The sequence below is a fragment of the Ochotona curzoniae genome, unplaced genomic scaffold (assembly GCF_017591425.1).
Source record: "Ochotona curzoniae isolate NIBS_2020 unplaced genomic scaffold, NIBS_Ocur_1.0 contig_2861, whole genome shotgun sequence".
Classification (NCBI taxonomy): Eukaryota; Metazoa; Chordata; class Mammalia; order Lagomorpha; family Ochotonidae; genus Ochotona; species Ochotona curzoniae.
The window spans coordinates 2,279,621-2,293,549 of NW_024465620.1; the positions used below are offsets into that span (position 1 = coordinate 2,279,621).

At 53.7% G+C, this 13,929-nt stretch overlaps 1 protein-coding gene across 3 annotated transcripts; it reads right to left on the minus strand.

Annotated features, from left to right (window-relative positions):
- Positions 1-7,957: 7,957 nt before the first annotated feature.
- On the minus strand, positions 7,958-13,705 carry LOC121155154 (kallikrein-13-like). Of its 3 annotated transcripts, none has more exons than XM_040978347.1 (5): positions 13,654-13,705; positions 10,876-11,065; positions 10,562-10,611; positions 9,330-9,466; positions 7,958-8,146 (listed from the first exon to the last, which is right to left on the minus strand). In XM_040978347.1, the coding sequence occupies exons 1-5, from the start codon at positions 13,703-13,705 to the stop codon at positions 7,958-7,960; spliced, it is 618 nt and encodes a 205-aa protein (XP_040834281.1). The 3 variants fall into 3 exon arrangements, with proteins under 3 accessions (XP_040834281.1, XP_040834280.1, XP_040834282.1); XM_040978346.1 differs by having other exon boundaries at positions 10,343-10,611; XM_040978348.1 differs by lacking the exons at positions 10,562-10,611; positions 10,876-11,065.
- Between the last annotated feature and the right edge of the window lie 224 nt (positions 13,706-13,929).

Consider the following 13,929-nt stretch of genomic DNA (forward strand, 5'->3'; position numbering starts at 1 on the left):
TCTCAGACTTGCTCCTTCCAGCTTCTGGTTTCTGGGACACGGGATTCTCATTTTCTTCCTCCTTCCCTGCCTGCCCTCAACTCTCCCTGGGCTGTGAACCGACTGCTTTCCCTGTGTGGCTGCGGCTGCCACAGAGGCGATTCCAGGGCCTGGTGTGCAGCCATGCACCGTCCACCCACAGCTTCTCCCCACATGACTGCATGTACTGTGCCCCCAAGTCTGTGCCTCCCATGTCCTGGCCTCTGAGTCTGTGACGCTGCTGGGGCTCGAAGACAATCTCCCCAAAGCGCAGCCCATTGGCCATGCCACCTGAGTGCTTTGGCTCAGGACAGGACCGCTGTCCTGGTGGTATGTCCACGTTGGTCGCATCCTTGTCACCTCTGACCCCAGTACTCACTCCGTCCTCGTGAGTGGACCCTAGCTCTGGTCTCAGCCTTCCCCCTGGACTCGCAGACAGGCTCTGTCCCCATCGTGTGGTTGTGTCCTTCCAGCCCCCAGAGGGGTCTTTCTGCGGGCACAAGTGTCTCTGGCCTGAAGCAGGGTGGGGTGGGGGCTGCTGCGGATGACTGTCCTGGCTCTCCTGGGGTGGCAGAGGGTGACGGGCAGTATGACCTCTAGACGGAGTCTGTGCATTTAGGACCTGGCCTGTCTTGGGGGGCTGCTGTGGAGCACAATAGCCCCCAACGTGTGCTGCTGTGGCACAGGGAACAGCCAGGTGCTGTGGAAGGCCTGGGAGCTGCTGAAGAGAGACGCGTCCTGAAGCAACTCCTGGTAACAGGCCCGTCCTGCATTCAGTCACACCTGGACAAAGGGGCCTGTGGCGCTCAGGGCCGTGGTGAGGGGCAGCCACACGAAGCGCCCTGCTTGAAAAAATTGCTAGAAGGGGCCAGTCTGAAGCCGGGAGCCAGGAGCTTCATCCAGCTCTTCCATGTGGGTGCAGGGGCCCAGACCCTTGGCCCACCACCTTCTGCTGCCCTCCCAGGTATAGCAGCAGGGCTCCGGACTGGAAGCAGGGCAGCCGAGACTCAAACTGGCGCCCACTTGGACACTGGCGCTGCAGGTGGAGGTTAACTAACGATGGGGTCATTTATCAAGTGTCACGCTCGTGGAGCATTGTGGGAGCCACGCTGTCTTGAGATCTGTGGGGCAGAAGGCCTCGTGTGCACCCGTGTCACCACCTACCTGCAGCAGCTCGCAGTGGTGGTGTGGCCTTAGCTCTGCTACAGTCTCCAGGGACCACCGCTGTGGGAGCTGACTGGAAGGGACACAGAGCTGGCAGGTGTCTCCGGCCTCCCTCCAATCCTCCCCGCTGTGAGTCACAGAAATGCTGCCCTTCTCCAGGGGGAGACGTGCTGCCCTCCCACCTGCAGCAGGTGGGCAGTGTGCTGCTGCATCCCTGGAGGGAAGGATGCCACCCAGAGCAGCTGGGAAGAATCCTCCCGGGCAGGTCCTGCAGGTTCCCCTCAGTCTGCCACCTTGGGCACTTTTCCACGCAGCTGCCCCCTTGGCATGGAACATGAGCATGAAAGAAGAATTTCCCTGGAGTCTTTGCTTCTATATATACTTACATTGGTTGATCTATTTGAAAAAAAAAAAAAAGAGGTACAGAGGGATGGAGAGGGGAACAAAAAGATTTTTGGTTCATGCCCCAAAGGACTGGGATGGTCACAGCCATTCTGCCTGGTCCCCTACATGGTGTATGCGTCCAAGCACTGGAGCCATCCTCTGCTGCTTTCCCAAGGGCATCAGCTGGATCAGAAGTAGAGCAGCCGGAACTTGCACTGGTGCTCATAGGGACGCGGGCACCACAGACATCTTGATGCCAGCTCCACTTGCTTGGCTACAGTGCCTGTCCCCATATATGTTATTTTTTCTCCAGGGAGATTTACATATGTCTTACCATGTTTAGGGCTTGAGGGCACCCTCCCTAGATTTAAACCAGGATTTACTGAGTCCGTGGATGGTACCCCGAGAGTGGACTCCCCACAGCAGCCACCGCCGGGTGGAGAATCCTGATGCAGCACCCACCTGCTCCCTGGAGTATGACCACAGCTGGTGAGGTCACACTGCTCTTCCACCCCAGTGCCTGCTGGCATCAGCGGGCCGTCCCCGTGCCCCCTCGCTCCAAGAGGTGCACCAGACAGCAGCTGATGCCTGACTGAGCCTCCTGGAGAGCGTCTGAGGCATGGCCCAGGGAGGCCGGAGGAGTTGAGACCCACGAAGGAGGGCCGCGGTCTCATCCTGGTCCTGGCGCTCAACCCTGGCTACCAGATGTCTGCTTTAAGGTGTCCCAGCAAAGGCAGTGCCAGGCAGTCCAGCCCCGGCAAGAGTGGCCCCTGGTGGTCCTTGGGACATTAGGGATGTGTCTGTACTAGCCAGGAAGGGATTCCTTCCACCAGTGAATTGTCTGTCGTCTGGGTCTGTGAAGTGGGGTACGCGTTGTCTACTTATGGGGGTCCTTGGCACAGTGAAACGAACAGCCTCTGTGTGCGGGACTGAGCTAGGACAATACCGAGAGGGAGAATGGACACCCCTGGACAAGCCCCTGTGGCTTCCAGCCCGTGCCCCACCCAGCTCCCTGGCTTCCTTCTGACACAGGCGTCCATTGTGACTGCACTCGCCCTGGGCGAGAAGCAGGCAGAGGAGGACAGGTGGCTGTGTGAAATCCCAGCGGCTGAGAAACCTCACCACCTGGCCGGCCGCCTCGGCTGAATCGAGGTGTTGTTGGTGGTCAGGACTCCAGCTTGCCGACGTCATTATTTTCTGTTCCACGGTGAGGATTTGGGCGGCTGCCGCCTACTCACGGAGCCCCAGCTTGTTGCTCATGACAGGTGGCTCTGGGCCTGGATCGCTCAGAGAGAGCGTCACACCAATTAGATCAAGAACCTCAGCAATGAAGAGGGCATTCAGTCAGTAGAAGGCGTCCTACGGGCTCTCCTCCTGCAGTGCTGCAATCTTTTCCTTCTGCGTTTGTTTTAATCCCTTCCCTTCTGCCATTGTGCATCTTTGAGTTGCTATCTCTGTTATCCTAGGTTTGTTCCCTGCTATCTTTATTATTGTGTATCTTTTTTTGCGACAGTATTTATGATGGCACAGCTTTGCAACATGCAGGTAAAACAGGAACTTGTCACCAAAGGAGCCGCTTGCAGTTGCCATGTGGCCTAGCAGGTTAAGCTACCACCTGGGACATCAGAGCACCTGGGACCAAACCAAGCCTCCACCTTCACAACCAGCTTCTTGTTAATGCACATCCCTGGGAGCGAGCAGGTGCTAGCTCAAGGCCTTGGATCCATGACGCCCACAGGGGACACCTGGATGGAGACGCCGACGGGGACACCTGGATGGAGACGCCCACAGGGGACACCTGGATGGCTCCAGCTCAATGCCAGGCATTGAAAGCATTTGGGGAGAGAAGCAGTGGAAGGAAACTCTTGTCTCTTTGCCTCTCAAATAAACTAAAAACACATAAAACAGCCCCCTCCTCTCTCCCCTGCCCCATCCCCAAGCTGCTCCTTCCTCAAAGCTTCCTCCCTGGCCCTAGGCTGCTGTGGACGCACATTCTGTCACCGCGTCAGTGGGTGCCTTCTTCCGCGACCACAATGCCTGTGAGATTCATCCGTGTTTCACTCCGTGATTCGGTCCGTATCCATCTACTGCTGAGCAGTGTTGATTGGACAGCTTATCCCATTAGCAGTTATGGGATGTTGTTACTAATGTTGTTATTGCTAATAACTCTGTTTTGAACATTTATGCACAAATTATTTTGTGTATGTGTATGGGGGGAATGATGCATTGACTGTTGGCTAATCCTCTAAGTGTTGGCAACCCACATGGGTACTGGTTTGTGTCCACGTCCCGTCCAGCTCTCTGCTTATGGCCGGGGTGGAGGATGGTCCAACGCCTTGGGACGCTGTGCCTGCTGCGTAGGAGGCCTGGAAGAAGCTCCTGACTCCTGGCTTTGAAACGGCTCAGCTTTTACCATTGTGGCCATTTGGGGAGTAAACTAGCAGATGGAAGATCTTTCTAACTCTTCTCTCTGTAAATCTGTCTTTCCAACAAACATTGGTAAATCTTTAAAAAGAAAAACCCAGAAACAAAAACACATCACTGAGCGTGAGCGTAGGTATTTGTCTTCCCTGGGCAGATGTCCATGAAAATGAAATCGATGGATCCTGGGAAATGTGTTCAACTTGATGAGAAATTACCCAACATTCCCAACATGGCAGCTCTGCTGTGTTACCAGGGGGCATGGCAGGTGCTGTCATGCCGTCCATGTCAACTCTCGCCACTACAGTTAGTAGCAGCACACCTTTAAGACTGGATTCTTCCGGCTAGTCAGACACAGTTGCTTTTATCCACTCCATAGTGTTCCATGATGGGCATTCCTCACAAATTCTGCGTTTTTCTGTTTCCCTATTTGATAAAATTGATGGGCAACCCCAAAGCAGTGCTTTGGAGGTGTTTGTGGGAATGAATGGGCTGGTGAAGAATCTAGACACCCTGGGCACGAGGGGTTAAGCTGCCGCCTGTGGTGCCAGCATCCCACATGGGTGCCGACTCAAGTCCCAGCTCCTTTCCACTAGGGATCCTATACGGCAGCTGGTTCATGTCCCAACTGCCCCACTTCCCATCCAGCTCCCTGCCTGTGGCCTGGGAAGGCGGTTGAGGACGGCCCAAGGCCTTGGTACCCTGCACCTGTGTGGGAGACCCGGAACAAGCTCCTGACTTTGGATTGGTGGTGCAGCACCGGCTGTTGTGGCCTCTTGGAAGTAAACCAGTGGACAGAAGATCTTTTTCTCCTCGTCTTTGTAAATCTGTCTTTAAAAAAGAAGAAAAGAAAAATTTCTGGATTGCCAGATGTGCCTGCTCACTGCTGCGGTCAAGCTGGGTCTCCTTGTGGACATACCTGCTCTTTGGTGATGTGGTCTCCGTATTTGGGGATCTTTGCTATTTAAGTACTTTAAGAAGACCCCTCCGTGTAGAGCTGAGTGCTGCTAGAGTTCCTGTGTGTGAAAACGCTGGTACGTGTCCAGTGGAGAACATGCGTGTTCCATAAGCTCCGTTCCGGCTCAACTTAACAATGGGATTGGATGAGTTCATGACTGACAACATTTGTTAAATAAGGTGTCTTTCAACACACACCCACAAGCAAGGTTATGTGACGTTGATGTTGGGTGGGGCTACCCTTGACACGGCTTTCTCTGACATCCCAGAGTCAAAAACCTCTAGTAATGTCCCCCTCCCTCATCCTTTTCTAGAAAGTTCTCCTGCCTAGCAGGCTGGTCCTAACTGTGTAAGTCTCTTAGGAGAATGGCTCAGGACAGGATCGCACATGCACAGAGGGAACCCAGAGCCACAAGCTGCTAGTCTGGGCATACGCAGAAAGAAACTTAGCTCATGGGACCAAAGTAATTGGAGCACTACCAGAACTTAAACAAGTCAGAATCTAAATATACTGGGACCTTTCCATTGGGCAAGGAAATCCCACATTAAAAGTCTATTTATCGCGCCCGGCGCGGTGGCGCAAGTGGTTAAAGGTCCTCGCCTTGCACGCACCAGCATCCCATCTGGCTGCCGGTTCTAATCCCGGCAGCCCTGCTTCCCTTCCAGCTCCCTGCCTGTGGCCCGGGAAAGCAGTCGAGGACGGCCCAAGGCTTTGGGAACCTGCACCCGCGTGGGAGACCCGGAAGAGGCTCCTGGCTTCGGATCGGCATAGTATCGGACCGTTGCGCTCACTTGGGGAGTGAATCATCGGACGGAAGATCTTCCTCTCTGTCTCTCTCTGTATATCCGCCTTTCCAATAAAAAAATAATAAAAATAAATCTTTAAAAAAAAAAAGTCTATTTATCGGGCTCGGCTCGATAGCGTAGTGGTTAAAGTTCTCTTCTTGCATGCGCCAGGATCCCATATGGACCCTGGTTCTAATCCCGGCAGCCCTGCTTCCCATACAGCTCCCTGCTTGTGGCCTGGGACAGTAGTTGAGGACAGCCCAAAGCCTTGGGACACTGCTCCCAAGTGGGAGACCCAGAAGAGCTCCTGGCTCCTGGCTTTGGATTGGCTCAGCTCAGCCGTTGCAGCCACTTAGGAAGTAAACCATCCGATAGAAGATCTTCTTCTCTGTCTCTCCTCCTCTTTGTATACCCGCCTTTTCAATAAAAATAAATAAATCTTGTTTAGAAAAGTCTATTTATCATGCTGGGTTATTCCAACGGGAACTTGCCTGGCCATTGGGTCCACCAAGCAGCTTTCTCCTAAAATAATCCGTGAAAGAACCCAGGCAGGTCCCCGATTGGAGGGACAGATTGGAGCCATACCTCCTGCCTTCTTCATTGGCTAGTAATAAAGATTGTTCTCTCGCCCACCTCTACCTCCGAAACGGGCCTTTTTCCATGCTCAGTGGGCAGCAGAGCCACCAAATGGATGAAAACACTGACCCTGGAATCCCGTATTCGCCTGAACCCAGCTCTGCTTTCCCCGGGAGCCAAGTTCAGTGTTGCTGATGACCCAACTATGTCACCACGCGTCTTTGATGCCAGACCAAGGGCTTTCTCAGTTGTCCCCTTCTCTTGGCCTCTGCTAGCCTGCCTGGCTATGCAGTTAGCTCCAGATTCATCTTGGGCTCCCACCACCTCCACCCAACCCTCGCAGTCTGACGTGGATCTGATCTGCTTCAGGACCCTTCCCCATCACAGCGGAGGAACACAGCCTGGAGATGCCATAGTTTCAGTTCCAGCTGCCTCCTCCAGTCTCTGGCTAAACACCCAACAATGATGGAAGTGGTGACCCCAAAATGCTTGACTGCAAGCCCAGGGTTCCCACAACCCCCTTTTTTTTTTTAGCTTCATCTAATTTTCTTTTTAAAATTTATTGGAAAGGCAGATATACAGAGAGGAGAGGCAGAGAGGAAGATCTTCTGTCCGATGGTTCACTCCCCAAGCAGCCGCAACGGTTGGAGCTGAGCTGATCCGAAGCCAGGGGCCAGGAGCTTCCTCTATGTATCCCATGTGGGTGCAGGTCCCAAAGCTGTCCTTTCCTGCTTTCCCAGGCCACAGGCAGGGAGCTGGATGGGAATTGGAGCTGCAGGGACATGAGCTGGCACCCACATGGGGTCCCGGCAATGCAAGGTGAAGGGTTAGCTACTGAGCCATCACACCAGGCCCTTTGTTTTTTATTACCACCTGATAGCTCATTTCTTTATTCATCTTTAATTTTTTGAATTTATTTTTACTTTATTTGAAAGGTAAAGAGAGAGTGATCTTTCATTATTGGTTCACTTTCCAAATAGGGACATTGTAGATGATATCCTGGAGACACAATAGTTGGTGGATTGCTGTGGCCCAGTGTGGTGAACTGGACCCATGGCCATAGGGACTAAAGTGCCAGCGTTCAGGAGTGAGTGTAAGGGTTCAGAGAGAGAGGCACAGATGAGGGATACGGATAGAGGTTGGGTTAAGACAGCCCTGAAACAAGAACCGTATGGGAATGAACCATTTTGAAAATGGTCCATTAGTAGTGATGGAGCACTTAGAGAGACATGGAATGTTCTGGGCATAAGAGAGTATTTTCAGGATGAAATACAGGATTCTGAAACGTTCTTGAGTGTGAAACATAGAAGACGCTAGTAGACTGGCAGTGAATAAATATTTGATGGACTGTAGCACGTCATTCAGGAGGCAGGATGCTATGGGGCTGGGCTAACGGATGTATCCAAGGATATTCCCACGCAGTGACCTGGGTTTGTGGTGGTTACGCCTGTGTGGCTGAGAGACGGGATGTTCTCTGTTGGGGAATTTGGGTGATGGGGATGTTTGGCTGTGAAGCTGAATGAGTAGCCATTTGGTAGGACATCTCTGAGAGCGTGGTTGGAGCACAGCACTTTGAGGGGGCAGAGGAGATGGGCAGACAAATCGAGGAGGGCACGTTGGAAAGAAGGAGTTGAGTACGTGAGCCCAACTCTCACTGTGTGTCCTTCGTCCATTCCCGCGCCCGTGATTTGTGTCTTCGGATAGTGTCTCGGATCCACTGGACATACTGCGGGACCCGGGTATAGACCCCAGGCCGGTTGGGCTGCCCGCATGGGAAGTCTCCCCAGGAGATGATGCCATGGAGGGTTCCGTTGCAGACCAGCGGGCCCCCGGAGTCACCCTGAGTTGGAGAGAGAGAAAGAGGGGTTCATGAGAGAACAAAATAGAGATGGGGCGATAGGGGAAGAGAGTGAAAGAATCAGACGTTAGGAATGCGACAGAGTCAGGGTGGAAGAGAACGGCAGAGAAAAACCACAGATGGACAGAAATAACTGGGGAGGTCGGGAAAAATTCTGAGACCAAGGTAGAGACAGAATGGGCGGGTGGGGGAAAGAGGACTAGCTGTTGTGTCTGCTTTCTTCCATTCTTGAGTCCCATGAAAGTGCTCCCTGGCATCCAATTCTCTCTTGTATTCCTTGACCCCTGACCATCCAGCCTCATTCCTGCTGTCTGGTTCTTCTGTACCGACTTTGCTCTCGAGTTTAGTGTCTGCATTTGTGTGTGCACTTCACTTGCACATCTCCCTCTTGGGTCCAAAGTGGTCAGCAAGGGCCACGTCATTCATTAGCAAGCTCTTTTCCACGGAGCCAAGGCCCTTATCTTCAAAGTTCCTTGCATGGGACATGGGTGCTTTCTGCACAAGTGACAATTGCTTCCTTCTTTCGGTCACAGCCACCAGTTTTTTTTAAGTGGAAAATATCCTGCCCACTCTCAGTCTTTGCCGCTGGATGCTGTCCCCTCCCCGGCTTCCCTGGTCAGTCCTGGAACTCTGACTGGGTCTGTCGGGGATGCCCATGGCTCGGGCACACAGTGACGGCCCAGGACACAGGACTTGGTGAGAATCAAGCTCAAGACCTTCCTATAGGCCACTGAAAGAGAGATATGCTTTCTTTCCAGTAAGGCTGTTAGATGGTGGCTCCAAGGCTGCTGGAGACTTTGTGCCATTGCCTAGGAAGAGTCTAATTGAGAACAAAGATGGAACGAGCAAGGAAAGAGCAATTGGGTCATCTAACCTGAAGCTGTTACCTCTGGATCAAAACTCTCTCTCTTTATTATTATTTGGTGGGGAGGCAGGGTTTGCTTAAACCAGTAGGAGTTGGATTTCTGTAACTCGCAACTGGGACAGCAACACGGGGACCTGGAAAGCCAGTCAGAGCATGATGATGGCGCATGCTTGCCTTCCCTGGGTGCCTCCTCATTGTCTCGACCCTCCTCTGTTGGAGGGGTTGGTGCCCACAAAGCTGGAAGTGAGTCCTTCCCCTCATCTCCATCCTGGCTATGGAGCGACAACAGCCACATCTCACCTCACAGGAGTCCTTCCCGCCCTCTTGGGTGCCGGCACACAGCATGTTGGGGGTGATCTTGCCCGGGTAGACCTGATGACACTCCTCATCTGAGCGAAGCTGGATGTTGGCACACTGTAGGGTTTTGGGGTAACTCACTGGGGGGAGAGAGAGAGAAGTTCTAAAGAAAATTGTTGTAGGTGAGACCAAGGGGCGTGGGGGCTAAACAGGAGGTGCAGGTGGTAGGGAACAAGGATGGGGAGGGAAAAGGGGGGCAGGGATGGAAGAGACAGACATGGGGAGACATGGAGGAGGGTGAAGGGGAAGAGAGATGCAGGGCAGAATGAAGAGGGGAGGTGGCACAGAAGGGCGGGAAGGAGGAACAGGTGTTGGGCAAGAGGGATGCAGAGAGAGCCTGGAGGAGAGAGGAAGACAGAGATGGCACAAAGCAAACAACGGCAGATGGGAAAGCGAGGTGAACGGTCAGAGGAGATGTGGGAGAGTCGGAAAGAGGGACAGGAAGAGAGACGGGGCTTGTTGGGGAGAGCAGCAGGGAACTAACGGACAATGAACTTGGGATATATAGAAACTTTATATTGATATCTAAATTACATGCAAAGGCTTATGTATATTCTGTAATTCAACAGGTATGCCATTATTAATATATTAGAAGCATTTTATGACTTATATTTTATAATGTGTGAGATACAGTTATATGATGTAAATATATACCATGTATGCCCTATATAAAAATATATGAGACATATAATTATGACATAAATTACATATTATAATATATAACACACATGCTTCCAAAATAACCACATAGGTTATGCACTGTTTATACATTTATATCAACATGACTATATAAAGTACATTATAATGTATGTGTTGTATCATATGGTCTATATAAATTATGTGGCATATTGCAGACAACCTAGAGGGAGGATAAATAACAACGCATTATTTTCTTATATAAAGGAACTCTCTCAGCTGTGCTCCAGCTCCCCCTGCCACTCCTATGTGGTACGTACCTTGGGGACTGGTGGTGGTGCCCCAGCCAGACACCAGGCAGCAGGTGCCAGCGGGCAAGCAGTTGTCATGGGAAAGGGGCAGGGTGCGGATATGGCCGGTGGGCTGGACCGGGGCCTCCAGTTCCAGAAGCATGATGTCGTGGTCATGGTTCAGATGGGTAGCACTGACCTGGTATTCGGGGTGGGGGATAGAGCGGACCACCTCCCTCACCTGCTCGCCGGTCTCCACACGCCCCAGGGCATGTTTGCCCAGGTAAACTCTGTACCCACTGTGGGTGCAGGAAGGGGGTGGTTAGGGCGGAGAGCAAGGCCCTCCAGCCCCATCCCAGCCTCAGCTTCTTCCCCATCCTCTAGGCCGGTCATCCCAATGCTCTTCTACCTCAACTCTCTTCCCAAATCCAACCCTCATACTCAGCCCCAGGCTCACCCTCCACTGTAACTCCAACCTCATCTTCACATCTAGCTCCAACCCACCCCTACTCCCCACAGGTCCCTTTTCATGCCTACCCCAAGCTCCCATGGCTCCCACGTACTCTTTTCGACAGTGTGCAGCTGTCAGGACCCATTTGGGGTGCACCAGGACTCCTCCACAGAGCAGCCGCCCTCGCACCAGCAAGGCTGCTTGCCATGGCTGAGAGTATGGGAGGCAGGTGTAGCCACCTGGGAGAGGTCCATTGGTCCCGTTGGTGCCATTGAGAATCTTGGGAAACTCCCGGGAGATGCCTGGTTGGGGAGAGAAATCAGTAGAGAGGTGAGCCCAACGATGAGGAGGAGGCCTGGGACTGTGGCTCCTGGGGTCGGTGGGGAAAGGGCTGGACTTTTGATCTAGGTGACCAGGAACTGATGATTCACATGTCGGCCTGTAGGAGTTGCCATTTTCTACCTAATGGGGATAAGATGGAGATGACACAGGACAGAAAGTGCCAAATCCTCCACCAGAGGTTGAGAGAAGAGAGGGACAGAAAGAGGGGGTTCTAATTGTTAAGAAGCAGCCCACATTTCTCTACTTGGATGTCCTTCCAGAAAGTGGAAGTCAGCGTGATCTACATCTCCAGTCTGGCAGTATCCATTGAGCCAACCACCCACCCATTGATTCATTGATTCATTGAGGCATTATCCATCCATCCATCCATCCATCCAACCATCCATTCAGGCCGTATCCATTGATCTGTCCGTTCATCCATTCACTAACTCATCCATCCATCCATCCAGGCAGTATCCATTGATCTGTCCATTCATCCATTCACTAACCCATCCATTCATTCATTCATCCATCCATCCATCCAGGCAGTATGCATTGATCCACCCATTCATCCATTCACACATCCACCTGTTGATTCATCTATCCATCCACCCACCCATTGATTCATCCATCCACACATCCTTTCAACACTTGTTTACTGGGTGCCTCCGTGGCTTTGAGTAACACCCACAGACTAACCACTGGTAAACTCTCAGCTCCAGCCCGGTTCTTCCTTTAAGCTGGATACTCATATGCATCCCCAATCAGATTTGTCTCAACCGAAACTATTTCTCGCCAGGAGTCATCTTCACTTCCCTTTCTCTCCATCACCATTCACAACCAGCTCTGGTATTACCACCTAGACATCTGGTCTCTACAGCTCCCCCGCCCCCATCCTGGTCCCATCCCAGCACAGCATCCACTTCCGCTTCCCTCTAATCCTTCCCTACCAGTGCAGCCTGAGGATTCTTAAAACAAAGATTCAGCAAAGTCCTTGAATGCCTTTCAAACAAAACCCCAAAGCCAAGGGTGCTGAGTCTGCAGCAGCTGCTTCCCACCAGCCTATCTGGCCCCTTCTCCTCTGTCTCCTCTTGGGTCCTCCTCCCAGTCTCCTGCACCTGCTGTGTAACATGTCTGACTCTTCGTACTCACGGCTTGCTCTCAGTTCAATACAGAGGTCCCTAACCAGGCGTGGCGCACTTACACTACGATTTCGAACATCCAGTAGCGCCCAGATGGCAGTGCCAACAAGACACACAGGCGTCTCACTGGCTGGTGCTCACAGCCTGGAGCACATGACAGAGTCTTTCTAGATTCTGTGAGCTGAGCTCAGACAGCCCCTCTTCAAGTGACCCCCGGCCGCCCCAGTGGGTTCTATCCGAGACCATTACCACTCTTTGTATTCATTTCTCCACATTCAGCACCCAAACCGCTTCACTTGGGGCCGTGTCTCTGTGTTCCTGGCACACAGGAAGTGAATGCTGTGTGGCAGGCACTGTACCAGGTGTTGGGAGCAGTGTGGCACAGAGCCCAGGCTTGCATGCACCATTTTCTGATCATGTGATCTTGAGCAAGCCAGCAGCTTCAGTTTCCCCAGCTGTCCGAAACACCCGTTGACTCAGTGAGCGCCTGCATTTCCAACTTGCGGCACAGTGGCTGATGCGGTGGGCAGGGGCAGCTGTGCAGTCCCCATGGGCTGAACCGCCTGGAATCGTGACTCTAGGGAGGCCGGCAAAGGCCAGGTGGCTTGACCTGCAGCCTGTCTCTCCTCATGATGAGCTGGCTGAGGTCATCTTACCTTGTAGTTTTGCCAAAGGAGACTATTTTCCAACCAGGGTGGCCGTGCAGACCTTTCTTTACAGTGGCCTTTTAGTGCAATGAAAACCCTCCGGATTGTAAGTGCATCCTGGGCTTTTCATGCACGAAGCTCAAGTGCTGACAGAGCACCCGCCTCACGCAGCTGCTGGGAGCGCCACAAGACGGAGCATGTGCAGGGCGTGGGCCGGGAAGGGCAGGAGGCTGAGAGCCTGGAGTGATGCCACGGAGAGGGGAAGCACGCCCCCGGGCACCCAGACCCTCCTCCTTGGGGGGGGGGGGTGGCGGGGAGGGCAGGCTCCTGGGTGGGCTCACTGGAGCCTTCGCTTGGCTCACGGCACTAATGAATGAACTAATAACGCAGATCAGCATTCCGTATAAGCACCGGGTCAAGGTGCCCACTGCTCTGCTTCTGATCCACCTCTGGGCTCGTGCGTCTAGGAAAGCAGCTGAGGACGGCCCAAGCGCTCAGACCCCTGTACCCACGTGGGAGATCTGGAAGAAGCTCCCGGCTGCAGCTTAGCTCCAGCTGTTGCAGCTGGGGTGCCCCAGGGAGGGGTCTGGGCCCCCCCCCGAGGTCCAGGAACCAGGTCACTTGGGGACAGGCAGGAAGCGCTGTGAGTGTCCCCGAGGGACCCGGGCCCGAGTGGGCGGGGGAGGTGGAGCTCGTGGCTCCCACGCCCCCTCCTCCCCATCGACCCCTCCCACCATTGTCGCCAGAGGCCACCGCGCCTCCGCCCACGTGCGTGCTTACCTCCTGACTGGGCCACGGTCAGGAAGGTGATTGCAGCGGCCAGGGGCCACATGGCGGCTCCGGGACCGGACGGGGGTGGGGGACAGGCGGGCGGGGCCTGCGGAGAGGATGGGGCGGAGGAGAATGGTGAGGGCCGACCTGGAGCCCCCGCATCCGCGACCCCTAGGCTCCTGTGCTTCCTCACCTGCTGACAGCCCTGCCGTCTGCCCCAGTTCCGATGCCCAGGGGCTGCCCAGGTGCGGGGCGGGGAGAGGGGGCTGCCCAGGCGCGGGGCGG